This window comes from Rutilus rutilus (genome assembly GCF_951802725.1).
Source record: "Rutilus rutilus genome assembly, chromosome: 24".
NCBI lineage: Eukaryota > Metazoa > Chordata > Actinopteri > Cypriniformes > Leuciscidae > Rutilus > Rutilus rutilus.
In genome coordinates this window covers 8,627,884-8,655,080 of record NC_140228.1, presented here as the reverse complement: position 1 = coordinate 8,655,080, position 27,197 = coordinate 8,627,884, and the positions used below count along the sequence as shown (strand labels likewise).

The 27,197-nt window shown below is 38.3% G+C and overlaps 1 protein-coding gene across 4 annotated transcripts in view; it reads left to right on the top strand.

Annotated features, from left to right (window-relative positions):
* dpyda (dihydropyrimidine dehydrogenase a) overlaps window positions 1-27,197 on the top strand; it is a 189,139-nt gene that overhangs the window by 17,448 nt on the left and 144,494 nt on the right. For all 4 annotated transcript variants that reach the window (XR_014626124.1, XR_014626125.1, XM_084398600.1 and 1 more), the window contains 2 exons: window positions 6,669-6,779; window positions 16,194-16,276. Coding sequence is in view for 2 of the 4 variants with exons in the window: in XM_084398600.1 (XP_084254726.1) it covers window positions 6,669-6,779; window positions 16,194-16,276 (194 nt within the window). In the remaining 2 variants the exon portion in view is untranslated. The remainder of the gene's footprint in view (window positions 1-6,668; window positions 6,780-16,193; window positions 16,277-27,197) is intronic.

The following is a 27,197-nucleotide window of genomic DNA, read 5'->3' as shown; positions in this document are numbered from 1 at the left end:
TATGCACTTTGGTGGAGAATACAACCCAGGCCTGACTGAGCCCAACATTAATTAGCACTTGCAGCTGAGTTTGATTTGCCATTTCCCGTTGTCCATCACAGAGATTCCCTATCTGATTTTCTCCGAGGGGCTGCAGTTTGCCTGATGTGGCTGGGCAGCGCTGGTTATTGATCTTCCATCTGTTTGGGCTGCGTGATCAGTGGAGAGTGATAAAAACAGACGCAGCGGCTCCCCCGCGGAAAACCGTCCAAGACATGCAGATGGGCCCCGCGCGGAAAGGCCTGTCAGCGCTGCCATCCTTGCGGCCCTCTTCAACTGCAAAGGTCATGCATACGACGGGGGAATGCGGTCGGTTTTTGTTTTAAATATTGTTTGATAACACACTTAGCCCCTGTTTGGCTTCGGATCCTCAAGGACTGCTGAATAACTGCAAAAATCCATGCCTGACTCAGACTGTCTGCGTCTCTGGCATTTATCAGCTGCGCTGCGGAGAGCGTTTTGTCTGGGGAGCGACAAGCCTCCTGGATGTTTGTGCGAGCAAGCGAGCGAGCGAGCGAGCGAACGCCCAGTGCTTAGCTTTTACAGTATTTGTGTTTATACTCTAAATCTGAATGGTGTTTTCCTTCTGAGCCCTAAAGATACATCTGCTCTCTTGTGGAAGGATGTTTTAAGATGCGAATGCTGCCCTGCAGTGTGTACTGTAGTATTGATTGGGATGTATGAATGCATGTTTCATTTAATGCGTGGCGTCGATCTCATTGGCGTCTTGACATCACAGAGAAGAATCCTTCTGACGTTTGGCGAAAGACGGAAAATCTTTAAAAGCATAGTTTACCGAGATATTAGTCATCCTCATGTCATTCCAAAACTGATTTTCTTTCTGTGGAACACAAAAATTAGAAGTTTAGTAGAATGTTCATGCTGTTGTTTTCTGTGCAAACAAAGTAGACTGTCACATTTTCAGTTTTTAGACTGTCAGACTAAGATCACTGAACTCTTTTGGTATGAATGGTGGTTGCCTGTTGTAGAGTAGTGTCTGTTACACAGGGTAGTGTCTTCTCTTTCTAGATCTAAACGTTCTGTGGAGAGACAGAATAACATCTGTCAGACATCATTAGCGTTTTCCTTAGCCCAGTTCCAGCATACATCTGTTTCTCTTGTACATTTTCCACTTGAGGAGAGAGGGTCAATATCAAGTTGGAAACAAGGATTTGGTCTCAAAATAGCTTTCTTTGCTTACTATATTTAGTTGAATCTTCCAAAGCAAATTTAAGAAGACGTGTTTATTTAAACACAATTTTATTTTATTCTATTTGTGTATTTTAACCACAGCATATTCAATTCAATTCAAATTTATTAGCCATTTCAACTAAGTTGATAGGAATTTGTCTTGGTATGCTCACATACAGCTTAGTTGACATAATACACTGACATTACAACATGTTCCACACATACTTCACAACAACAACAAATACACAGACATAAAAGCCTCATATTGCACATGAGATGAGTTAGCATGAGATGAGTTAGCAGAATGACCAAATGAAGGGTGCTTGAAAACAGAACCTCATATAAAACATTCTGGGAGTAAACTGATATAAAAGCATTCGGTATCCTAACCTCAGACCATATTTAGGTGACGTATGGCCTGGGGATAGGTACTGTCTCTAAAGCGTGATGTTCTACTGGTAATGCTTCTATACCTCTTGCCTGATGGCAAAATATTAAATAAATAAATAAATAAATATCAACTCTATTATTTTCTGTGAATATTTATTTTTATTTTATTTTATTTTATTGTCTTGTTTAATTTTGTCTTGAGAGACAAAGACAAGACAAATAAAATAAGACAGTAAAATAAATAAGACATAAAATAAACAAACAAGAACATTGTTGATATGCTGTGGTTAAAATATAGCATTAAAATAAGGCATTCAAGAAGATAAAATAAAATGAGGCAAAATACATTTATTTGTCTTATTTTATTTAGTCTTTTTGTATTATTTTATTTTATCTTCTTTATGTCTTGCTTCATTTTGTCTTGTTTTATTTTATGTCTTTTTTGTTTATTTAGTCTTTTATTCAACTGTTTTATTTTATTGGCTTATTTTATTTTGTCTTGTCATTTTTGTCTAATTTTATTTTGCCTTATTTTGTTTTATGTCTTGTTTTGTTTATTTTGTCTTTTTAATTTGATTGTCTTATTTTATTTTCTTTGTACATTTTTTTATTTTGCCTCGTCTTTTTTGTCTCATTGTATTTTTTATTTTAAAGATATAAAATATTTTCGTATTAAAATAATAATAAAAAACATTCACATCTTCAAAGTAACTGGCTAAAAAGTACATTTTGGCAATAAATAATTTTTTTAAGCTTCTGTGAATCGTTGCAGGGAATAGCATTGCCATAATTAATTACATTTATCTGTTATGCAAATGTTCTTAAATGTACTTTTCTAACGTCACTGTTTAAGCTCTTCTTAGCTGTTTGTTTATTGACCGCCTCTGGTTGATCTGATCACTGGCGTCGTTTTGTGCGGAGAACGTTTCTTAATTAATAAAGTAAAGACTTTCCCATGTCCTGTCCTCCCATTGGTTAGCCGTTGCTAATTGTGTTTGATCATTTCTAATCCTTCATACGACCTCAAACAAACAGTGTGTTTCCATCGCAGGCCTTGTATTAAGTCCTGCTTATGAACTTGGCGACTTTGCCACAGTACGAACATGGAGGACAAACTGTAATAGTAAGAAATGTGGAGGTTAGTTGTTTTGCGGCTGATCAAAGTCGCCGAATCCCGTTAGGATTTGTTTTCCGACGAATTACCTTGTTATTAGCTCCCGGTTTACCTATAGGCTTGGCCCCAAAGAACATATTAGCTTTCCTTCTGCACACTATATGAAAATGGATAAGTAATGTTGTCCGTAACACACAATAAAACCCGAAGAGGTGGATTTTTATTGTTTCGGCCTGTATCTCACACTGTGCTTTAACTACATTTTATTAGGTGTGAAATTAAAATATTAATAGGCTGATGTCTGGCTTTAGGAAGAGCGGGACGTTTGTAGAGGCAGTCGAGTCGAGCGCCGCGGGAGAGAGGCGGGTTCCCGAACGTCTGCGGGCCCTTTTAACATCTTATACCTCTGTATGAAATAGACTTTCATCTAGCCTACTGTGAAAATATTAAAAGACGAAGCTTCATGTGTTGTCACATTGCCTGCGGGACACTAATTGAGGTTGGTCGCCGATGTTGTTGGGAAAGGTTGAAAAAGAAAGAAAAATATCTCAAAGTGACTGAGGAACTTAAAAAAAAGAGAAGGATCCTTTATGGTGCTTTCAGAACTATTAAGCGGGGAAACATGCAAGGAAATGACATCATCAAAAGAGTCTTAAAACAATAAAAGGAATAGAAGCACTTAGTAATTACACATTATATGCTAAACCAACACCATTTAAAATAATTTTGTTCATATATAGACACATAGTTCTATATAAACCCTCCTTGGCTGATACAGTGCACTACACCGTTCAAAAGTTTGGGGATTTAAAAAAAATTATAATTAGGCTAACACTTTTATTCAGCAAGGATGCATTAAATTGATTGAAAAGTGTCAGTCAAGACATTCATAATGTTACAAAAGATTTCTATTTCAAATAAATGCTGTTCTCTAGAACTTTCTATTCATCTAAGAATCCTGAAGAAAATCCACAAAAATATTAAGTAGCTGTTTTTAACATTGAAAATAATAATAAGAAATGGAGGAGCAAATCAGCATACTAGAAAGATTTCTGAAGGATCATGTGACACTGAAGAGTAATGATCCTGAAAATTCAGCTTTAATATCTCAGGAATAAATGATGTAAATTGTAATAATATTTCTAAATATGACCTTTTTACTGTATTTTGAATCAAATAAAGCATAACATAAAAAACATGAAAAAATCATACCAACTACAGACTTGTATGGTAGTGTGTATTGAAAAAATGTAGGGCTGTGAAAAGATTAATCGCGATTAATCGCATCCAAAATAAAAGTTTGTGTGTACATAATAAATGTGTGTACTGTGTAGAATTATTTTGTATATATAAATACACACACTTGCATGTATATATATATATAAAAAAAAATGTGTTATCTATATATACAAATATTTATATATAATATAAATTATATGTTAATATATACAGTATATACATGCAAATATTTCTTAAATAAATACATGCATGTGTGTGTATTTATATATACAAAATAATTATACACAGTACACACACATTTATTATGTAAACACAAACTTGTATTTAAGATGCGATTAATCTCGATTAATCTTTTCACAGCCCTAAAAAACTTATATTGATTAGGCCTATATTTATTACAAATTAATTCTAAAACATTTTTAAATCATTATATATATTTTTTTTATTTGAAAACAATGTGATTTATCTCAGTTAAAAAATTTTTTGGGGGTTATTTCAAATGCCGATCTGTGGGATGTTTATGATTGCCTTGCAACTTGGTGCATTAATAAAGTATATACAGTATTTCAACCGTTGTGCATTCACATGTCATTTATTTTACAAAGGCTTCAAAATCTGCTCTTCCAGTCAAAAAACACAAAGGCTGTGTTTTCGTACATGCATCTGAATGAATGTGTTGAAACGAGACGGGACGTGATTAGGTATTGGTTTGGCTGCTAGCCTGCAGGAGCACTTGGGCTCTGGCGCTGAGTGGGTCACTCCTGATTGTAATGGAGAGGTGTGAGCCTGTGTGTGTTGTCAGGACGAGAGGGGAGGAGGGGTCGATAACGGCGCGGCGCTGGAGAGGGGCACAGACAGACACTCAGGTTTGATTAAAGGGAAGTGCCCTCAGGTAGACCCCAGCCACTCTGAGAGCCTGAACTACACCTGTGATCTACAGGAAAGAGTGAGAGAAAAAAATATTTACATTATTGTCTGTCTTTTTTTCCCTCATGTGCCACACACAATTTTGTAACAGCATTTGTTAAAGGGATAGTTCACCCACAAATGAAAATTCTGCAATTAATTACTCACCATCATGTCGTTCCAAACCCGCAAGACTTTCGTTCATCTTCTGACCTCAAATTAAAATCTTTTTGTTGAAAGGATCTTCATTGACAGCTTCGCAACTACCACTTTGACGCTTCAAAAAGCGAATAAAGAGATTGTAAAACTAATCCATATGAATTTAGCGGTTTAGTCCAAATTTTCTGAAGAGACTCGATTGCTTTATATGATGAACAGTTGAATTTAGGCTTTTATTTACATTAACATTCATCAACGCTTGATGTGCGAGAACCAATGAGGTTCATTCTCGTGTTACGCAGCATGTGAGGTTTGTTCTCGCGCGTTAAGCATGTACAGTTGAGCTTCTGTTTATGTTCGCTGTCAATGTTTATATTTAAATAAAAGCCTAAATTAAATCTGTTCATCATAGAAAGCGATCGAATCTCTTAAAAAATTCGGACTGAACCGCTCAATTCATATGGATTAGTTGTACTATCTCTTTATGAACTTTTTGAAGCGTCAAAGTGGTAGTTGCGTATACTGTCAATGGAGGGACAGAAATCTCTCAGATTTCATCAAAAAGATCTTCATTTGTGTTCAGATGATAAACGAAAGTCTTACGGGTTTGGAACGACGTGAGGGTGAGTAAATAATGACAGAGTCTTCGGGTGAACTATCCCTTTAAAGTTATTGAGTGAATATTCCTCCTGCTATGTGGTTGCTAGTGTGCCGCGGGGGAGTTGCAATAACATTGCTATTGGTGGATAATATGTTCTAAATGTTTTTGTGTTACTGTGAGGTTGTTAGGGTGATGTGAATGGTTGAAGTAGAGTTGCAATGCTGTTGCTAATGCACTCTGATTTGTTGTAAACATTTTGCTAGATTGCTACAGTGTCCTGGGTGTTATTTTTACAGCTTTTTTGTTATTTAAGGCATTTTAGGTAATATTCTGGTGTCTACAGGTCCCTCCTTCAGGTCTGTCCTGTAATTCTAAGTGTTCTTTCCTCCTGGTTTATTGTCCATCAGGTGACATAACACATATTGTGCATGAGGAATTATTCACCAATTTAACACATAAAACATAAATACATTAAACATAGAAATAGTCGGGTTAGGGGTTGTTCAGATCGATAGTAATAATGATTCTGCCTTTGCAAACACTACTAATATCCCTCTTAAGATTCTTTAAAATCCTTTCATGATGTTTTATACACGGCTGCGTGGGAAGCTGACATTGTCTGAATGGTTGTGCAAGTTTTTGCAGAAGAGTTGCGTATTTTGAAAGTGATTGAGTTTGAAGGTCAGCTGTCTGCATCTCTCCAGTGTAAAGCGATGTGAGTTTAGGAATGACAAGCATCTGCTAACACACTCTTGATTCTTTAAAGAAAGCCTGTTGGCATGTTTTTTGATTTGTCCTCAGAAATCCCTTAATTGTTCAGCTGTGAAACTTAAAGTGTGCTATTTTCCCAGAGCGCTGGAAATGTCCTTGCAGAGATTCACAATTCACATTTGTTCAAGTACAAAAATGTGAGTGGGAGTGCTCAGACACACACACACACACAGCAAAACCCGCTGTGTATCGCAAGTTGTGCATAACATGAAACTACCTTAACGTACCTTGACTATTTCTCTCTCTTTATCTATTCAGAGTATCCTGGCCTTGAACCCTCGGGTCCAGACTCATGCTGCGCTCCTCTCTACTGCGACGAAGAAAATGGAGAAAAAACACTGGAAAAGAAATGCAGAGAAAGGCTGTGAGGTGCGTCTCCTCCATCACCCTCAACCTTCATCTTTTCACCTGCCCTTCCATAGGGCTCTCTCACTGACCAATCAGCCGTAGAAAAGAGGATCTTAGTGTTGTTTCCAGATTTAGATGGGCTCTTTCCTGGCACTGGACCCATCTGTTTAGCTTTCTTCGGTTGTTCTGCTTCTTAACCTTTCGTTTGGCCTTGTTGAGAAATCGGCAGCTGTGTTCAGCACCACAACCGCAAAAACTCAAGTTGTGTTTGCACACATACATGGTCTTAAACTAACAAACTCAGAAAGCCTGCGGGAAGTGAAAGTGCTTTAATATAATGTAACATATTTAATACTTATTTAATACCTATATATATTATATTATATTTTATGTTGTATTTTCTTTAAAATTATATTATCAGCAACAATTTGAGTAAAAATGCCAAGTACTGCCAATGCTAGTATTGTCATTATCAATACTGAATGACTGTAGAAAGAAAGTTTTTGTCATTTCTGGCATTTTCCATTATATTATCACATTAAATGTATTAATAATGTCACATTAAGTCATTATTTATAACATTTAATAGATCTAAGTGGCAAAATTATCAGAATTTTAGTTTGGTTTATCATTTATCAACACCAAACTTTTAATTTAAATCAATAAAATTGACAGCAAATGTCACACAAACCCATTATGATAAATGTCAAATAGATTTGTTATTTAATGTGAAATAACTCCAGACAAGCAGAATCAAAACTAGTTAGTTAATTTGCTAGTTTTTCCATTTCAAAGTTAAAGTAATTGGGAGATACATTTAATTAATTTAATAAAAATAAGTCACATTGTGAGAGATAAAATCACAGTTATTATAAGTAAGGTCACAATAATTTTTCCATAGATTTCACTCGCTCGTTCCTTGTTGCGATCGCAGCTGGTAAGAACTAACTAGATTAACATAGATTAACATAAAAATATTAAATGTGCAAAGCATGCTCTGCTGTTATGCACATTATGAAAACTGAACACCTGCATTTAAGCCTTGTGTAGAATACATTTCTTGTCTATCTTGTTCACCGTAATTCTGTGATATCAAAAAACAGAACTACTAAAATTAACATCCGGCGTACACAAGCTCAATTGACTTCCTGGGTGTGAGCAGGTATTTCATCATTAGACAAGAACGTGTCGGTGAGCTACACTCGCTAACACACATGCTCAGACAAGTCGCTCAAACGTAATTATCTTACGATTCCAGGCACATGCCATCAAAGTCTCACGAATATCTCCCCAGACCAGCGTGCGACGGGTAGGGTTTGTGTTTTTTGGCAGGTGGCCGGTATGCCTTGTCTGTCCTTTTTAAAGGCAACTGAGCCTCCTGCTTGTTTGATGTGGAGACACAACAAGATGGAGGTGTTTTGTAGGGGAGATTATCTACTCCCTGCTGACAGCACTGTTGCTAAGTACAGCTGCCTAATTCATCATTCTAATCAATGGGGATGGATCGCAGGCCTGATTTAATTCATAAAGGCTGTGTGCTATAGATTGAACATATGGCGTGTGATTTTACCTCTATCAGGAGTATACGTGTGTATCTTTTGCGTGCTACGCTTGTGCAAATATACGCGGTACCTTTTTCAAGACACGTCCCTGAAAATAGACATGCACGCCAAGGGATGAAAGAGAAATTTGTGTTGTCCTTTATATACTGCTAATCAGAATTCGCTGCAAAATCAACCTTAATGCTTCCGCTTGCTTTCCGCCTGCCTATTTACTCATGCGATGCATTTCTCACTGTCAATTCACCAATAAATGTAAGAGGTGCGGAGAGTCTGTGAAGCTGCTCGTGATTTTCCTTATGGATCTTCTGCCACAGATTTATCCTCTTCGTGAAGAAAAAGCAATGAACGTTTTAGTGATCCTTAAAATAACTTTTGTAGGGCCCCCGAAAGCGGGATCATAATTGTCCTGCGGAATTGTGCCGGATGCCAGAGGGGCTGTAAACTTAGTTTTTACAGGGAATCCATGAGTGCCGGGTGTCTATAGTTTCCAAATGAGTTCTTGGGAAAATATGGTGGCATGTAGCCAGCCGTTATCTCACTCCGTCAGGACTCAGGTGCCCGCGCACATTCCCTTCCCCTCCCCCTCAGGGCACCCGTAGCACACTGTCCGTGAGGAGATTTCGCTACACTTCCCCTGCAGGCGACGTCTTGTGGACGGTTCAAGTCGACGCTATTAGCTGACCGGAGCCTTACCAATATTTGTCTTTCTGCTTCAATAGCACAGGTTGAGGCTGGAGATAATCTACCAAACAAAACACAAGTCTGATTTTTGCAGCAGATGCAGAGATAGAAGTGGAAACACACTTAAAGTGCCCTTGGTTTTTTGCAGATAACGCCGCTGTTTACTGATGGTTTTCTTTTAATAATCTGTCTGTACGGTCTAATCCAATTTAATGAGTCTCCAGATTGCATTATGATCCCCAGGTCCTGTGAAGGGCAGGTATATCTGCCAGAAGCAAAAGCTAATGTTTTTTTTAGGCAAGACAAGGAGGGAGGGTGGGAGTAGAAACAGGCTTTTCAGATGTGAGTTGCCTCAGTAGGTGCGTTCACTTGGTATTTATTGTAAATGTAAATGTAAAATTTATTCCGTTTAAAGGTCATATGTGAACACAACTCGTTGTCGAAATGCTGGCAAATCAGCTTAGGGGCGAATTCACTGCACAGTTGCGCCATTTTTTTTTTTAGGGTGCAAAAAGTTTCAGTATACTCAAAACGTCCTTGTTAGTCCAAAAACAGCTTTTATTGAAACCAAGCTCCCAAAATGACTTAGTTTCAGATTTTGCCTCCGCATGATGTCATAGTGTGATGAAATTCTCATTTGCATAAGATCAATGCCTATCATCATTGCCTCTTTAGCCCCGCCCACCGATTGGCGCATGTCCTGTAGTAGTAAATATGAGAGAGACGCAAACACAGGATTACTCGAACAACAACAAAAAAAAGATAGAGATGCCTCTGAGGATTACAAGATGTTCTACAGTTCCAAGTTGTATAAAAGTCTCACTTGATCCTAAGTGTGAATGAGCTTTATTTTTAACAAAGTTTCAGATCGCGTCAGTAAAACACTGTTAGGGTATTTTTACCAGAGGTGTAAAGTCCAGGTTCAGAAAGTAAAATTCCTCCTCAGTATTTTGTTCCAATCACCTGAATTTTTCTAATTAGCACATCTTCTCAGCCAGGAGATGGAACTAATTAGTGAAATTAGCTGGCTGAGGTCATGGGTGGAATAAACATATGGCAGGACTTTTACTTTCTGACCTCTGGACTTTACACCTCTGATGTTTACACAATAATGACATGCTTCAAACTGCTAAGTTTTTCCTTTGAGTTTTCCGCGTACAGACGACACCATTGTCAAAACGATTCCCATTCACACGGATCCTCGTAAACGATTAAAAACGCTGTATTCTGCTGCCAGGCCACTAGATGGCGATGAAACGCTATAGACTGAACACGTAATACGCATGTGCATGACGTCATCGTCTTCAGAAATTCACGTTTTTGTTGTTTACACGGAGACCGTTTTCAAAGGTTCGCGTTTTCAGGCACCCAAAACGCCGTTGTCGTGTAAATGAACGACCAAAACACATAAAGTTTTACGTTTGTAGTTGAAAACGGTGTCGTGTAAACAGCCCAGTCTCTTTGCTTCATTTTACACACTGAGATGCTGCGTGACAATGTATGCAGAGACCCCCTGATATGATTGTAAAGCGCTTTGGGTGTACAGTGCTATAAATGCCTCATTTATTCATTCACGCATTCATATTGTGACCTTCTTCCTCGTAGTCAGCTCTGTTCTCTGTCATTGGCTTGGACTTTATAGTTGGGACTGCTTCTAGTTTATTAGGCATCAGAGCTAATTGCTTTAATGAGACATGATGAAAGGGAAAGGAGGCAGAGGAAAAAAGCTTAATTTGAATCCTTTCTGGAATTCGTTAAGTAATTCAAATTGGCTTTCATAATTCCTGTTCCGCGCCAGGTCACCGCTGAGGTCCAAAGATAGAATGTAAACTGAATATCTTAAATAGATTTTCCTTTATAGCACAATCATCTTGCGTCTTCCTTGAATCTAGTCTCGACCTCACACTCATTAGATGAATAAATTATGGACAAATTACCACAATTTGGGTGCTAACCGTTTTTTCTAAGCGATATTAGGGTTCTTTGAAGCTTTTAAAGTAAGTAATTATGTTTTACTTTAAAAAAAATCATCCAATGAATTATACTTAGGAATTATGATGTCTAATGGAGCCTAAGATCGATCTATCTATCTATCTATCTATCTATCTATCTATCTATCTATCTATCTATCTATCTATCTATCTATCTATCTATCTATCTATCTATCTATCTATCTATCTATCTATCTATCTATCTGTCTGTCTATCTGTCTATCAATCTATGTATCGTTATAACTTTTGTTATATCTGTCTATTGTTACATCTGTCTTGTCTCTCTGTCTGTCTTTCTGTCCTTCTGTCATTCTATTTATCGCTATATATATATTGTAATATTTGTCTATCATTCCGTCTGTCTATCATTCCGTCTGTCTATCTGTCCTGTCTGTCTTTCTATCTATTGTTCTGTCTGTCTGTATATCGTTCTATCGGTCTATCTATCATTCTGTCTTTCCATCCATCCATCCATCCATCCATCCATCCATCCATCCATCCATCCATCCATCCATCCATCCATCCATCCATCCATCCATCCATCCATCCATCCATCCATCCATCCATCCATCCATCCATCCATCCATCCATCCATCCATCCATCCATCCATCCATCCATTTATTGTTTAGACCTTATTGTTCAAGTGTCATTTAAATGGATAGCTCACCCCCCAAAAAAACATCATTAGAAGGTTGAAGAATGTCGGTAACCAATGGGCCCCGTTGACTTCCATAGTATTTTTTCCCCATACTATTTAAGTCAATGATCAACTGTTTGGTTACCCATATTCCTCAAAACATCTTCTTTTGTGTTCAACAGAAGAAAGAAATTCATAGAGGTTTGGAACAACTTGAAGGTGAGTAAATTATGACTTTTTTTTTTTTTTTTTGGGTGAACTATCCCTTTAAGTCTAATTTGAGGAATACTTCGTTTCCTGCAGTATTATGCTGCTCTCTGTTTTGCATGATACAGTTGACAAAGAGATATCCAGCACTCATTTTCTGATCACCCATTAAATTATTACAATCATAAAAGACAACAGAGAATCAATTTTCCTTTTAAAAACATTCAGGCATCAATACGAAATGATCCAAAATACTTCTATGTAGAGGCTACATCTGCAATCTTCACATCTGTAATGGTAGATATCATGTTAAAACAAGGATTGTGTTGTAAATGCTGTTAATTCTCATTTGTCCAAATTCCAACTCCTCATAACTATATATTAAACATGATATATCCTCTGACTAGCAGGGAGGTGTCAGTTAGCAGTTTCATTATTGCGTAAGGACACTTTGTTAGCTTTACTTCATTGAATGTTAGCCAGCAGGTGTTGATATGCATTGGGCTGCACAAAGTATTACTTTAACACAGGCTTTAGTCTTAAGCAGTGAATTAAAGTGTGTGTAAGTGCTCATCTCTAATTACCTGGCACAATTACACGCCACATTGGATCAACACGGCTATCGATTGCTGCCGTCTGAGCTGATATCGGCCCTACTTCACTGCGCTAGATTGTACGTTTCGGGTGAAGAAAGGGTGAAGTGATCAATGCGTTTTATCTGCTGGAACATGCATACATCACCGCCTCCAATGCCACCCATCCCATAATGCCACACTTTCCTCCTTTTCCTCACAGGATTTAGCTTCCACTACATGGATTAGAGAACCGCATCCGCCGCCTAATCCATTCAGGCGAAGGGGAGGAGATTACAATGTTGGGGTTTGATGTTAATAGAAACCCTTAATAAGTCCTTTTTTGTGCTTTTACATGCTTCTTAATGTATAAAGGAAAACACAAAGGGCTTGTTATGCCTGCTCAGCTGGCTGTGTGTACCGTTCCAACAGCACTGGAATCATCTGAATGGTTTTCAGCTCAGAATGGGCTGCTTTCTGTCATGCTTTTTCATTAATGAGATTTCCATATAAAGCTGGTCGTCTTGTCAGTGTCTTTAGGGTCTTTTCTTTTTTTTTCTGTCTGAGGGGAGGGAAGACGCTGTCATTATTGAAGCGTTTTTGCTGAGAACTATTATTGATAGAGATCCTTAAAAAAACATATCACAGACTTGACGAGGAGCATGTCATACCACTATACGTAATGAGTCTTATTAATCACACTTATACTAAAGGAACGTTTCTAAATGTCTTGAGGACTGTTAATCTGGTCGTCGCATAGAGCTCTATTCATGCATTAGACAGGCATATATACAGCTCTGCTCATAAGTTTACATACCCCTTGCAGAATATGCAAGATGCAAATTTTTTTTAGAAGGGATCATAAAAATTGCATGTTATTTTTTTTACTACTGTCCTCAATAAGCTGTTTTACATAATTTAATAATTAGGTAGCCTATATATGATTATAACATAATTTCCATAATGTTTTACATTCATTTAAAATAACTGTTTTCTATTTTATATATATATATATATATATATATATATATATATACATACATATACATTATTTTTATATATATATATATATATATATATGTATGTATATATGTGTGTGTATATATATATATATATATTTTTTTTTTTTTAAATACACATATATATACAATGTAATCGATTTTGAAAACTCTAATACATTTTTTTCAGGATTCTTTCATAAATAAAAAGTTCAAAACAACCGCATTTATTTAAAATAGAAATCTTTTGTAACTTTATAAATGTCTTTGCTGTCACTTTTGATCAATTGTGTGTTCTCTTAAATAATATATGAAATTCTTAAAAATACAAACAAATGTTTTTGTATATTGTTCAAATGATTCCAATTTTTTTTTTTTTTTTACATATACAAAATATTTATTTATATAATTTTTGTATAATTTCATAAAAAAATTATTTATTTCAACTAAATTCTCTTCAATTCTCTAGATGTTTGCGTTTTTGTTGTTGTTGTAGAATTATAGATCATTTTCCTCATGGCACTAATGGGTTTCTGATCCCAGCGATTGTATACTGGCTACTCACCTTCACTTTCAGGCAGAATGTACTCCACCCCTTTAAATTGATTGTCATATATGAATATTTGCTATTCTTTGTCCCTCGTCATTGTCAAGGGAGCTGAAGTTTGATTTTTGCAGTGTAAACCGTATATGTGTGTGCGAGCGCTGTTATTGAGTTATTCAAATCACAGACTTTGGCTCGCAGAGAGAGAGAGCGCTCCGAGAATGCGGTGCCCACGCACATTATTTCCCAAATATCTCTGCTTCCCGATGCAATATTTCCTTGTCACCCACAAGCTCAGACAGTGCAATAATTATCAATTTCCATATCATTGTGTTTTTATTGTTTGAGCAACATAAAATAAAACATTTGTTAATGCCACTCAGTTAGACGAGAGCAGCGTGGAAAGATGAGGGGGGTGGAAATGTAATTAAAAAAAACTCTGACTTGCACTTTGTCTGTAATCATGTAAATTGAATGTCAGTCAGAATGGCGAGCACGTTCTGTTATTAGATTCCAAACTCCTCGTGCCCGCTGCGTGCCTTTCCAAACACTGAGTTTGCCATTGTCGATACTGTTTGAGACCCAAGCGGGCAGAGCTGACAAACTCAGTGTTGTCATAGCAGGAATATTAACACTTTTTACATTTGTTAAGTGATTTATTAGTTAAAAACTTCTTTGAAGTTTAGTTTGTACCTATGCAATCTTTTTTTTCCGAGTGATATATTAAGCATAATATTATATTGTTTATTATAATAAATTTTCAAAGAAATAGATGCTGCTTGTTACATTTAGTTATGTTGATTTTCTATGTATTTTAGACTCATTCATATAAAAAGTTATTTGTTTTTTTACCGTAGCATTTTTTTTTTTTTTTTACAAGCTAAGCTGCCTGTCATGCAACTGGAAAATGTACTTAAGTCATAAGTATAGTTATTATTAGATATACAGCAAGTCTTATTTGTCTTAATTACTTCGCACTGCTCTTCACTTGTCATCACTTTTCTAACAGAAATCCAGTTTATCTCTTTAGTGTTTAACAAACATCCTCTGAATCATTCACTGAGGATTACTAACATTTGTTGTTGTAGTCCTGTTGTGTGCTTCGTCACGTGACTTTAGATGTTTAGAGGTTCAAATGCAGAAGAAACCCCGGATTCGTTCCGCTGAGTGGAAAAACTTCCTCAAGGGTTGTGATTGATGTGAGCTGTCAAGTTCTGAGTGGGGACCAACTGTCACCTGAGAGCTGGATGAATATAAAATTATTCACGGTCAAGTTTGCATGTGAAATTGCATTACATGTTGCTGTAGGTTTTTCCAACCGTGCATGGCTTTAGCTTGAAGTCAGTTTCCAACTGTACTCTATCTATCTATCTATCTATCTATCTATCTATCTATCTATCTATCTATCTATCTATCTATCTATCTATCTATCTATCTATAGTAAGTAATTATGTTTTACTTAAAAAAATCATCCAATGAATTATACTTAGGAATTATGATGTCTAATGGAGTCTAAGATGATCTATCTATCTAGAAATGATTGTTGTAATTATTAAAAGTAGTAATAATGATAATAATAATGCATTTTATTTGAATAACACCATTCATGCATAAAATGCAACCTAACATGTTTCAAATGGCAGAATAACAAAGAAAACAACAACAAAACAAAGCAAAAATAAAAGCCACAATTTAAAAAAAAAACAAAAAAAAAACTTGCGCTCAAACATGATGGCGGATTCCTGGCAGTTGCCGAGGGCAGAGGTCATTTTTAGTATTCATGTTTGCGTGCTTGTTTTCATGTACATGTGTGTCAGTTTATTACTGGTCTAAATCTGGAGTACTGGGGAGTGGAAATAGGGTCTCCTTGTAATTACCTGCTTGTTCATACCAGCACGTTTGATTCAAACTCCGCACCTACCTTCAGGGGTCAGGGGCTAGAGAGGGGTCGATTACCATGACAACCGCAGTCCGAGCCCCAGAACGCTTCGACATTTTGTACCAGCCCAGGAGTTGGCCGTGTCACATCCGATGAATCACACGGCACAGCCACGGCAGTGCGCTACAATCTGCATGAGTGCGTGGAGGAACAGTCTCGCTGATGAAGTTTGAGTGGATTATGTTCAAAGCCTGTGTAACAGCCCCAATCAATGCGATGCACCGCGCACACACAAACATCCAAACAAATAACAGCGCCTCCTCTGTCATCTCATTTCTCTCTCCCTCTCTCTCTCTCTTGCAGAGCTGCGTGAAGCTAGAGAACAATTTTGATGACATCAAACACACGACTCTGAGTGAGCGTGGAGCACTTCGGGAAGCGGTGAGGTAAGACCAGGTCACCATGGCAACAGTCACAGATGTGGAGAGGACCAAAGTACTGGTGGCGGTGGTCGTGGGGGATTGGGGGAAGTCATTCTTCATTATTTGGGGAACAAATGAGTTTATTGCCACCATTCAGTCAGACTCTCGAAGGTATTAATTTGTGCGAGGAGAAGACGTCCCTTAGGGCTCCAGATCAGCTATATGGCGTCGGAACAAACTGCGCTCGGCTAACCTGTCAATGTTTAATTTGACTCTCTGGAGCACGTTATCGGCCGTGGTGTTTATGCTTGTCTCTTTCTCTTTAGTGCAAAGGCAGCACCACTAGCATAATTGCTCATACTTCTATACAAACTCATATCACTAAGTATTCAGCGTTGCCACATACTGTAAGTCATACCACAACTCATACCGCACCGTTTGTCCAGTCATTTGTGGCACTTGATTGAAGACCTTATATCATATGCTGGTGTTTGGTTTTTGATGATTAGTTTATTCATTTCTGCCACTTCAACAAAGACTTAAAGGGGTCATATAATGCCATTTTTGTACAAGTTATTATGATTCTTTAGGGTCTAAATGAAAAGTTTGTAACACACTTTAATTAAAAATTCTCATTAGTATTGTAAGAAAACACTCATTTTACCTGGTCAAAAACATCTCTGTTTTCAGCACGCCATTTAAGTGCCTGTGTCTTTAAATGATAATGAGCTTCTGTTCTGTGCGTACACAGTTTGTAATAACACAATAACCATGACGTGTTGTTCATCATAAACTTGGGATTATGAATTATATTGAGAACGTTGTACATAGAAACCATGCCGTAATGTACCCTGAGTGTAACCCTTAGCCGCATTCATCGTGAAGCGTGCAGAAAGCGATTTGCAAAGATTAATATAAAGGTTAATAAAACGTTACACTCACTTCTTCTTCTGGAGGTGCAGCAGGAACACGAATAGTTGGTACCGATCCTTTTTTCAGGAGCAGCTTCTTAGCAAAACCAGCTTTATACTGACCCTCGTTTATAAAGCAGTCTGGTGAGAAATTATTCACGCAAACATGAAAGCATTGACGTTGATCGTGGGGAATATTCCCTTCGAAAACAAAACTCAGCCACTGCGTCTTCAGCGGTTCGGATTTAGGAACATCAAAATGACTGCTGTGTTCCTTATTACACCCAAGAACAGAACACCACAATCGCTTAGACGTTCTGCTCCAGCGTATCAACAATGTCCGCGCGGACTATGATGACAGCTCGCTCAGGGCGGGTCTGTGTTGAAACGCTGCTGTCAATTAACAATCGTGGGAGGGTCGTCCGACCGTGTGACGTCACACGGTCAGACGGCTCGATTTGAGACGGGGGAAAACATATAAGGAGATTAAAAAAAGACCACTGGATGGATTTTTATCATTACATGATGGTTGTGTACAGGCACTGCCAACACACATTTCAGTACAATCAACTTGTAAAAGTGCATGTACCATTATATGACCCCTTTAAAGGGGACCTATTATGCAAAATTCACTTTTATGAGGTGTTTGAACACAGATGTGTAAACAACCAGCCTATAATGGTAAAAATCCACCCACTTCTTTTTTATATCCCCATAATTCATAAACAGTAGCCGCATTTCCATTACCCTTCAAATTGCGAAAATTGAAATTGCGAATTGAAAATACGCCCAATGGAAACCCGTCAATTTCGCGAAATCTCCCATATATCGCAAAAAAAGTTTTTTACGCTCGCATGAGGTGGTTTTTCAAGAAATTTGAAAATGGAATATTTTGCAATGGAAACAGCTTTTTCGCATTTACAGGTCACTTGACGTAGATGGCGCGGTACGTTTGGACAGAAGTCAAGTCAAATGTCAGAAATTGTCAGTAGCTGTGTTCAGCCTTACATGTTCAAACAGGAGTCGCACACTGATGGAGAGACTCGGGAAGAAGTGAATGTACAACTTTAGGAGGCAACTGGATGTTTCTGAATGGTTAGCGGATAAATTTATGTAGTTGTAGTGGAGTTAAGTTGAATCTCTAAATCAGCGCAGTGACCTCATCGTCACTAAAATAGCTAAGCAGGTTGTTCATCATCGTTCATTCTTTGGACAGCCTACAACTTCTTTGAATATAAAGTAGCTTCTAAAGTGACTATATTAAAGTCCTGTATATTTAAAAAATAATAAGAGTATTAAATTAATTTCTCATCCACTTTCATCTCACTGATCCACTGTGCAAGAATAGATTTATTGAGGAGTGTGTTGAGATGACAGAATCCGGTGTTCGCAGTGAGCGTTATAAAAATCTCCCCTAATCTGCTTAGCTTCATTAGAAGAGATCGAGGAGGATTACAGTGAACTGCATGTATATGAACATAATTCCTAGCAATATTTAAGCGGCTCATAGATAAATACATCATCAGGGATGCACAAACAGCAACAAAAAAAGCAATTAATTAAATTCGCTTCATGGAAAATTGTCCGTTAGTTGCCAGCCTAATGAATTATTGCCAGGTTGTGGTAATTGGCTGAATCGATGGCAAAGGTTATGACTGCATGCATATAAGGGAGCGTGCTCATACATGCAAATACGGATACATTCACGTCCATGTGCCTCAACTTTCTCTCCTGTGTGACAACTAGCCCCAGTTCAAGTTTTAACAATCTAAAAGTACTTATGAACTATAAGAAGCAAGCAACAGTATAATAAGTTATGAAGGATTTGCAGGTGAAATCAAATTGAAGTGTGGTTTTGTCTCACGGGATTTATCTGATGTCACGCTGTTCACCGTTTGCTGCCCACCTCAGTCTGCCGAAGTAAAAACGATTTTACCTGCTAATTAACAAGACAAAAACAAAATAGAAGGAGAATATGATTAGAAATGCAAGAAAAAACGAACAGAGCTTATATTTGACCCTGTGGTAGGCTGGCAGGGTGGCTGAGGTGAGCACAGATTGGTGATGATGGAAAAGGTTCCTTTCCTCAATTACGCCTGTTCCAGGGCGCTCAGCGTATAATCACACGGAAATAAGCCTGCGACATGACTTTAATTGAGGAAGTTAACAAGGTTAGCTACACTTTACCAATTTCACACTGCACAAATCACTCCGCAGACCTTCAGTATGAATATCCATAAACCTTTTGCCTAAAAACAAGTGCGGGAGAATAAATTTAGGCAATCATGTCATTAATCTCCTGATAGAAATGGGAAACTAGCAGATCCTCGTCTTACGCTCTCAAAGCTAAAGGAAGCAATATAACATAGCTTAACTGTTCCTCTGGTGTGGCACACCTGATGTACTCAATTTTCTTTTGCTGGGGAAAATTAAGAGCCCAATTTAATGTTCAAATCGTGGGTTCACACCTTTTGACCACTAGATTTACACTACCATTCAAAAGTTTGCTAAATTTCTATGATCAAAATATAGTAAAAACTGTAATATTGTGAGATATTGTTACAATTTAAAATAACTTCTATTTTAGTATAATTTAAAATGTCATTTATTTCTGTTCTGTTCTGAATCTTTAATCTGTTCAAAGCATCATTACTCCAGTCTTCAGTGTCACGTGGTCCTTCAGAAATCATTTTAATACGCCGATTTGGTGCTCGAGAAACATTTCCCTTCAATAATTGATGTTGAAAACAGTTGTGCTGCTTAATATTTTTGTAGAAACCGTGATTCCAATTAATCGCACCTAACATTATAGTTTTTGTTATATTATAACCTTTTCCTCAGGCTGTATGTGTTAACACATACAGCCTGGAAACCTGAACATTCTTCTATCCTGCTTCCGTTACCAATCTGCGGGGACCAATCACAAACTGGCTTATCCACCTGGCGCGCTATTGGCTATTGGAATCCAATTCCTTTTAACCTCTCGACGATGCTCAATGGCTTCTTTAGTTTAGCAAACAAATCGCTCGAGTGGGTGTAAATACCTCTAACTTTCATGTTTTTTTTTTGTACAACCTGCAAAAATAGCTCGATGCCATTGCTGCTTCTGCAAACCGCTGATCAATGCTCCAAACCAACACGTTTGTTGACACGTTTCCTGCCTGGACTTTCCGCTGCAAAGTACGTCACCCGGATCGTTGGTCTGATTGGTTGAAGGACTATCCAGTTGCGTACATTTGAACTATGATCACGCCTCTTGTGCAGTAAAAAATACAGAGCAGACTACCCAGACTAATGTTCAATCTTAAAAAATTGGGCTTGGTCTGGTGATAGCCATCCACCTGGCGCGTGGTTATATTGCAAATCTTGCATAGTGTGCCTTTAAGACATTATTTAACTCATTTAAGACTGTGCTTACAAGGGTGCTCGACAAAATGGTCATTTTGGCATAATTTTGTGTGTTTTTGTTAATTCAAGTGAGAAAGAGAGCTGTACTGGCTGAGTTCTCTTTTGTGTCTTATCGCGCTTGAATGGTTTAAAAGCATTTGCATAAATAAGAGCGTGATCATATAATGTAACACTAGCTAAGGGATGATGGAAAAAAAATGTATGCTGCATTAATTGCGTTAAATATTTTTTACGTGTTAAACTGACATTTTTTTTTATATGAATATAATTTCAGATGGTGGGAAAGAGAAAAAACATATGCTCTGAGTTTGTCTGTTTCAGCAAGCTAAAGTTCACCGCTCTTTCCTTTTCCTGTCAAGATGGCACCTTCCTGCAGAGTGTGTCTGTAAACTCAGCAAGAGAAAGAGCGAAAAATGTTGTAGGCAAGCTCCCGTTAAAGGTATAGTGGAGGATTTTCTTTTTCCGGGTGGATCATCAAGACTATTGGTCCTCCTAGTTGTCAATCATTCTGGTGATATGTTTACGTAAGGCCGTCGTACGTGCTCGTCCCTAGGTAGTTTTCGCTTTCTGCGCATGCGCACTTTCAGGTGTATATGTGTGGTGAGCTACGGTTTCAGCCATTCATTGAAGCTCGCCGTTCTCACCGGGTTTTTTCAAAATGTCTGAGGGTCCCAAGAGAAAAAGTGTCTACGAATTGTATGACAAGAAGAGAAAGGCCTCTGAAGAAAGAAACAAGACCAGAGTGTTTTTGGGAGAATATTTCACACGCTGGCGTGCGCTAAAAGCACAGTTTGGGCTTCAAACTGATGCCTCAGTCGCGAAGTTTCTACTCGACAGGTAAAGTTTGGCATGCTATTTGGAGAAATCCATTTAAAATCACTGCTAGTAAAAGTTAATGTAAGCTATGATTAGCGATGCTAGCCCTGGCACAAGTCACGCAGCAACTTGTAAACAGAGCGTGCACGAGGAGAACTAGGCTCGTGCATGCTCTCTCATGCACACGTTTAATAGGCGTTCCCTCTCGGGAGCAGGTAGAGTGTTGCGCATGTGCATTTTTTCAAAAAGTGGAGAGGGCGGTTCTTTTCTAAAATTCGGGAAAATCCTCCACAATACCTTTAACTAAGCAAGCAAGATCTTTTTTTAAAATCCTTTTTCAAGCTCCAGGCACTGATTTCCAGAGCCTCTGAGCGACTCAGACTCCAGGTGTCGAGGGGAGGCGTGTCACAGGTCACAGTGAAGGTCACTGGTACGGTGTCCAGTCGCAGCATTAGTGAAGGGGCTAATGAATGCTCGGTCATGCCTCGCTTCCTGTAGAGCTTCATATTATTCAAAGCTCTCTCCATCTCTCCGGTGTCTGATCAGTCAGCGGAGCCGCGTCCGTACTGTCACTGCGCTGAGGGATAGCCACCCGTTCCCTAAACGCAAGCTTATGACTCACACGGATGTAACGGCCGTCATCCGTCTGCGCTCTGATTTGCTCTGATTGTCCACCGGGCCGCGCGCCGGGCGTCGTTAACCCCTCTGTCACTCCGGAGAGAGTGATGAACTTGGCTGGGGGTAAACATTGCCCTTAAAGCATCTCCACACACATCCAATAGATATATGAATTTCAATTGAATTTCAAATGGTCCGCACCTTGAGAGGACTTGAGGTGACCTTTGTCAATGCACCACTGTAGGGGAGAGCGCTTATATATTCAACCCCCTCGAGCGCAGAGATCAAGGCTGAAGATTCACCTTCAAAATGACATCAGGGCCTTTGCGGGTTTCTTTTTTCTTTTTCTAAATAGTGAATTTTTCTTCAGTTAATGCTGAAACGAGTGTCGCTATTATTGTTGCTTATACCTATTACTGTGTTTTTCTGGACAAAACTGTTCACACACTGTTGGGGACATGAATGGATTTACGGAATCAGACATGGAAGGTTTTTACTCAACAAATGATTAAACAATTTAAAACAACCCCGTAGACCTCAGAATTTGAGGATAACCACCCAATAACATACCTAAAAACAGTGTTATTTTAGTATTATTTATGTACTATTATGGTATTTATTAATAAAACAGTGTTATTTTAGTATTAATTATGCACTATGGTATTTATTAAAATTTTGTGTTGACTATTTTTTTCATTTTTTTTATTTACATTTTAAGTTTTAGTCATTTTAAGTGCTTTTATTTTTAGATATTCATTTGACTAGATTTAGTACTCTAAAATCGCTGAAATGTTAAATACATGAATGATACAAGCATGAGATTATTTATTGTATTATTTATACCCTTTCAAAATTGTATATTTTTGGAATGTTACCAGATGTAGTGTTGATACTGTAGATATACAGTAGTATTGCTGAAAATGTTGGAATATTAAGGTAGTGAACAAGTATGTACAATGTTGGCCCATGTGTTTAAGTGTTCAAACGAAAAAAATTTTTTTTATAAAGCGATGGCAATTAATTACACATTGAGCCAATAAATAAATATAAATATTTACAGGTAGTTGTAGGGAATAGTTGACGACGGGCCGTTGAATTATTAGAAAAACAAAAAACTATATATACAGTATGTAATTTTGGTACTGTTTGTTATATATATATATATATATATAAATTACATACTGTATATATAGTTTTTTGTTTTTCTAATAATTCATGTCCTTGTGGGTTTTAGTTAATTTGCTGTTGTAGGCTGTAAGTAACTTTGAAATAACTGAATACATTTGGTGATATGGAACTGTAATGCAGTCAAAACCTGCCTGGAACTACTTTAGCCGTGCGTTTCCTATAAAATAATTGCACACCTTAGAATTCTTGTCAGTCATTCAGAATCAAGCATTCAACAGCCCGAAGTAAAACTTATATTCGTGATTTGTTTGTTGTCAGATATCTAGACGTTCATAAATACAAAGTTTGCCGTATTATCGGAGCAAAGGCCTGCTCTCACCGGACCATCTGAGAGTCTGCTTTAATTGGTCGAAAACACAAGTGTCAAAGCAATTAAGATGACAGGTGAAACCGTGCAGCAGGCGTGTACATTTAACCTCACTCGTCCACTTTGACAGATCCTACATTCTCCTATCACCATAGTAGCCACACATTTGATTCGGTTTAACTTTAAATACACCAAAGGGGAAAAGGGGATTTCTGACTGATGGTTGCATCCTTGAAAATTGTGTATACGGTTTGTGTTCTTGTCAACTGCATGGGCATTTTATAGCTAGATTAGCTACAGCTGGATTAGGGAAATTGAACATCTAAAACGTGGTCTACACCTTTTACTGAAATGACAGCTTTGAGTGATGTGTCAATCAAATGCATATGATGCTTCAGGCTGAGATCTGTGCGCACACACACACACACACAGAGCCATGCAGGTCTCTCTCTTTTCATTTTTCAGTGTGCTGTGTTTGCAGCTGTTGGTTATCCCCCTGATCCCAGACAGACCCAGGCCGGGTGGTTTTGACAGTTCTGACGGCCGCTGTCCTAACCCTCAGTGCACAGAGTAATCTCACCTCACCTGGCGCTCTCTTCCCACCTGTCCCCAGCTGAGCTGCATTGCTGACATCATTAAACTTGCATCCAGATGCCCGAGCAAACTGACACAGCTGCGTCTATCGGGCAAGACAGATTCAACACTGCATACTCATATGTTCAGCCTGTGCCTTGAATGGGAGTTAACATAGTGTAAAACAAAGCACTTTTAATATTTGTTTTAATTTTAAGTTTAGGATTTCTATTTCTATTTTTATTTTATAGAATAGTACAGAAAAGAGGAGGGAAAAGATTGCCAATTGGTTTTGCACGTTATGGGTACTGATCTATTCATCCATCCAGTATATAATATACTTTGTTCATCCATCCATCCATCCATCAATCCAGTATATAATAAACTTTGTTCATCATCCATCCAGTATATAATATAATTTGTTCTTCCATCCATCCATCCATCCATCCATCCATCCATCCAGTATATAATGTACTTTTTCCATCCATCCATCCATCCATCCATCCAGTATATAATGTACTTTGTTTATCCATCCATCCATTCATCCATCCAGTATATAATGTACTTTTTTCCATCCATCCATCCATCCATCCATCCATCCATCCATCCATCCATCCATCCATCCATCCATCCATCCATCCAGTATATAATAAACTTTGTTCATCATCAATCCAGTATATAATAAACTTTGTTCATCATCCATCCAGTATATAATATACTTTGTTCTTCCATCCATCCATCCATCCATCCATCCATCCATCCATCCATCCATCCATCCAGTATATAATATACTTTGTTCTTCCATCCATCCACCCAGTATATAATATACTTTGTTCTTCCATCCATCCATCATCCATCCAACCATCCAGTATATAATATACTTTGTTCTTCCATTCATCCAGTATATAATATACTTTGTCCATCCATCCATCCATCCATCCATCCATCCATCCATCCATCCATCCATCCATCCATCCATCCATCCATCCATCCATCCATCCATCCATCCATCCATCCATCCATCCATCCATCCATCCATCCATCCATCCATCCATCCATCCATCCATCCATCCATCCATCCATCCATCCATCCATCCATCCATCCATCCATCCATCCAATTTTATAGATAGCTGTTGGCTCTCTATGTGCATTTTTCTTCTACTCTTGATGCTTTCAATGCTGCATTCAGCAGGGATTTTTTAATCCTTTGTTGTATTCCTGAAAAAAACCTTATTAAAAGATACAATTCGCCGCAACCCCAAGATTAAGAACAGAATTATTAGTTTCTTCAAGAAAAAGTGAAGAGCTGAATTTGTGGCGACAACTAATTCATAAAGGTAAGCAGTCATTAAAATGGCAAATCCTGGGAGGCCCAGGTTTTTATTGAATTGTACTTTTCCATTGTGGGTTCATTTTGGTTCAGATATAATGAAAACAATGAATTGGGAGATTAGCTTACTGCACATTCCAGAACCCCATAATACTCTCATCATGGAAAACATTCAAACGCTAGATTATTACTCAAGTAAAACGATAAGGTAGGAAGCAGAAAGAGACGGGAGAATAAATCAGCTTGCAGTGGTCCGCTAATCAACAGCTCCTTTCATTTGAACGCACTGGATTATTTTTGGGAGGGTAATAAAAAATACAGAAAGCAAAGAAAGGAAAAATTGTGTATGCATTTGATTGCGTTACAGCTCAGAAAAGCCCCAGCACTGTGTCTAATGCACTGCACTGCTAGGCAGTCTTTTCCTGAGCGCCGCTCTCAAAGCCCAGCTGAATTGCTGTGACCTAGAGCAATTCTTGAACAAATAAGATTGCCTTCGTGTGTGCATTATTTTCTGTTGACATTTGCTAAGCGCTTGGGCTGCTGGCCAGGGGAGACGGATGAGGGTCTAAAATGTGTCTGGATGTGCCGTGTCTTTAATGTTACCTTGGGAGGATAAAAAAGACAATGGTATTCCTGTCCACAGTCGTAGCGCAGAGCCCCGGCGTGTCAGAGGAGGGAATAGGTTATTTTATTCTCACTCTTTCTCGTTTTCGCCCTCCCCCCCCCCCCCCCCCCCCCCCCCCCCCCGAGCTACAGTTTTTGAAAAGAGAGACAAAAACGCTCGGCAATCAACTGAAGGTGCCCCTCTCACAGATTCTCATTTTGATCTGTTGGGTCTCATATTTATGAATGTGTTTATACGTTTTGACCTGCCGTGGAACAGCTGTTTTCTGGGCCATTTTTTTGCATTTTATTTCCCCCCCCTGATGTCAACTTATAATATTAGTCAAGGTTTTTCGCACCAAAACAGTCTTCATTTAGTTTTGCATGACCACTTCCCACCCCCTCTCTTACCCTTATGCCGAGTTCACACTGCACGATTTTCAAAGTAGTCGGGTCACCGTTCTTTTCACACTGCGTGACTGTCTGGGTCTGGGGTAACATTCAGTTTCTGGTGTGTTCACACTGCTCGATGGATCGGGGACAGGAGGTTTCACACTGCATGACTTTACAAACTTCTGTCTGGTCCGCAAACTACGTTTCACAACCAAACACGCGAGAACTGATAAGGAAATCACGGATGATCACGTGTGCGTGAGACTGAAGTTGTTATTAAAAATGATAGCCTGCAAGAAGATTGCGATCCAAATTGACTGCGCTGATTTTGCGAAAAGGAGAAAAATAAACAGTTTATGCAGGAGGAAATGGTTGTGAAGACGAGGGGAGAAAGGACTGTGTGTTCTGCAAAGAGAGTTGGGGGTAAATCAATAATTTTGCAATGTGCTGCTGGTCAAGCAAATGTTTGTGCTTTGTTTCTGTTTGATATAATTGTAAATATATCTATTAAAATACTGATATTCTGGTCTCCTCCCCAAACATCCCGCTGTCCTGTATCTGGCTCTCTCATTGGCTGTCGGTCATCGCCGATGTAGTTTTCAGTCAGAAGATATTTTGCAGGATTTTGAATCGCCGACAGGTCCAGATATTTAGCATGCCAAATATCTCAAGGATCATTCACACTGCGGTTGTCACTCACGTGAACGAGCACCGATTTGCCTATGATTTCGGGCATTTGTCGGCGATCTCACAAAACCTGTCGGCGAGCGAAAATCGGGCCTAAAATCGTTCAGTGT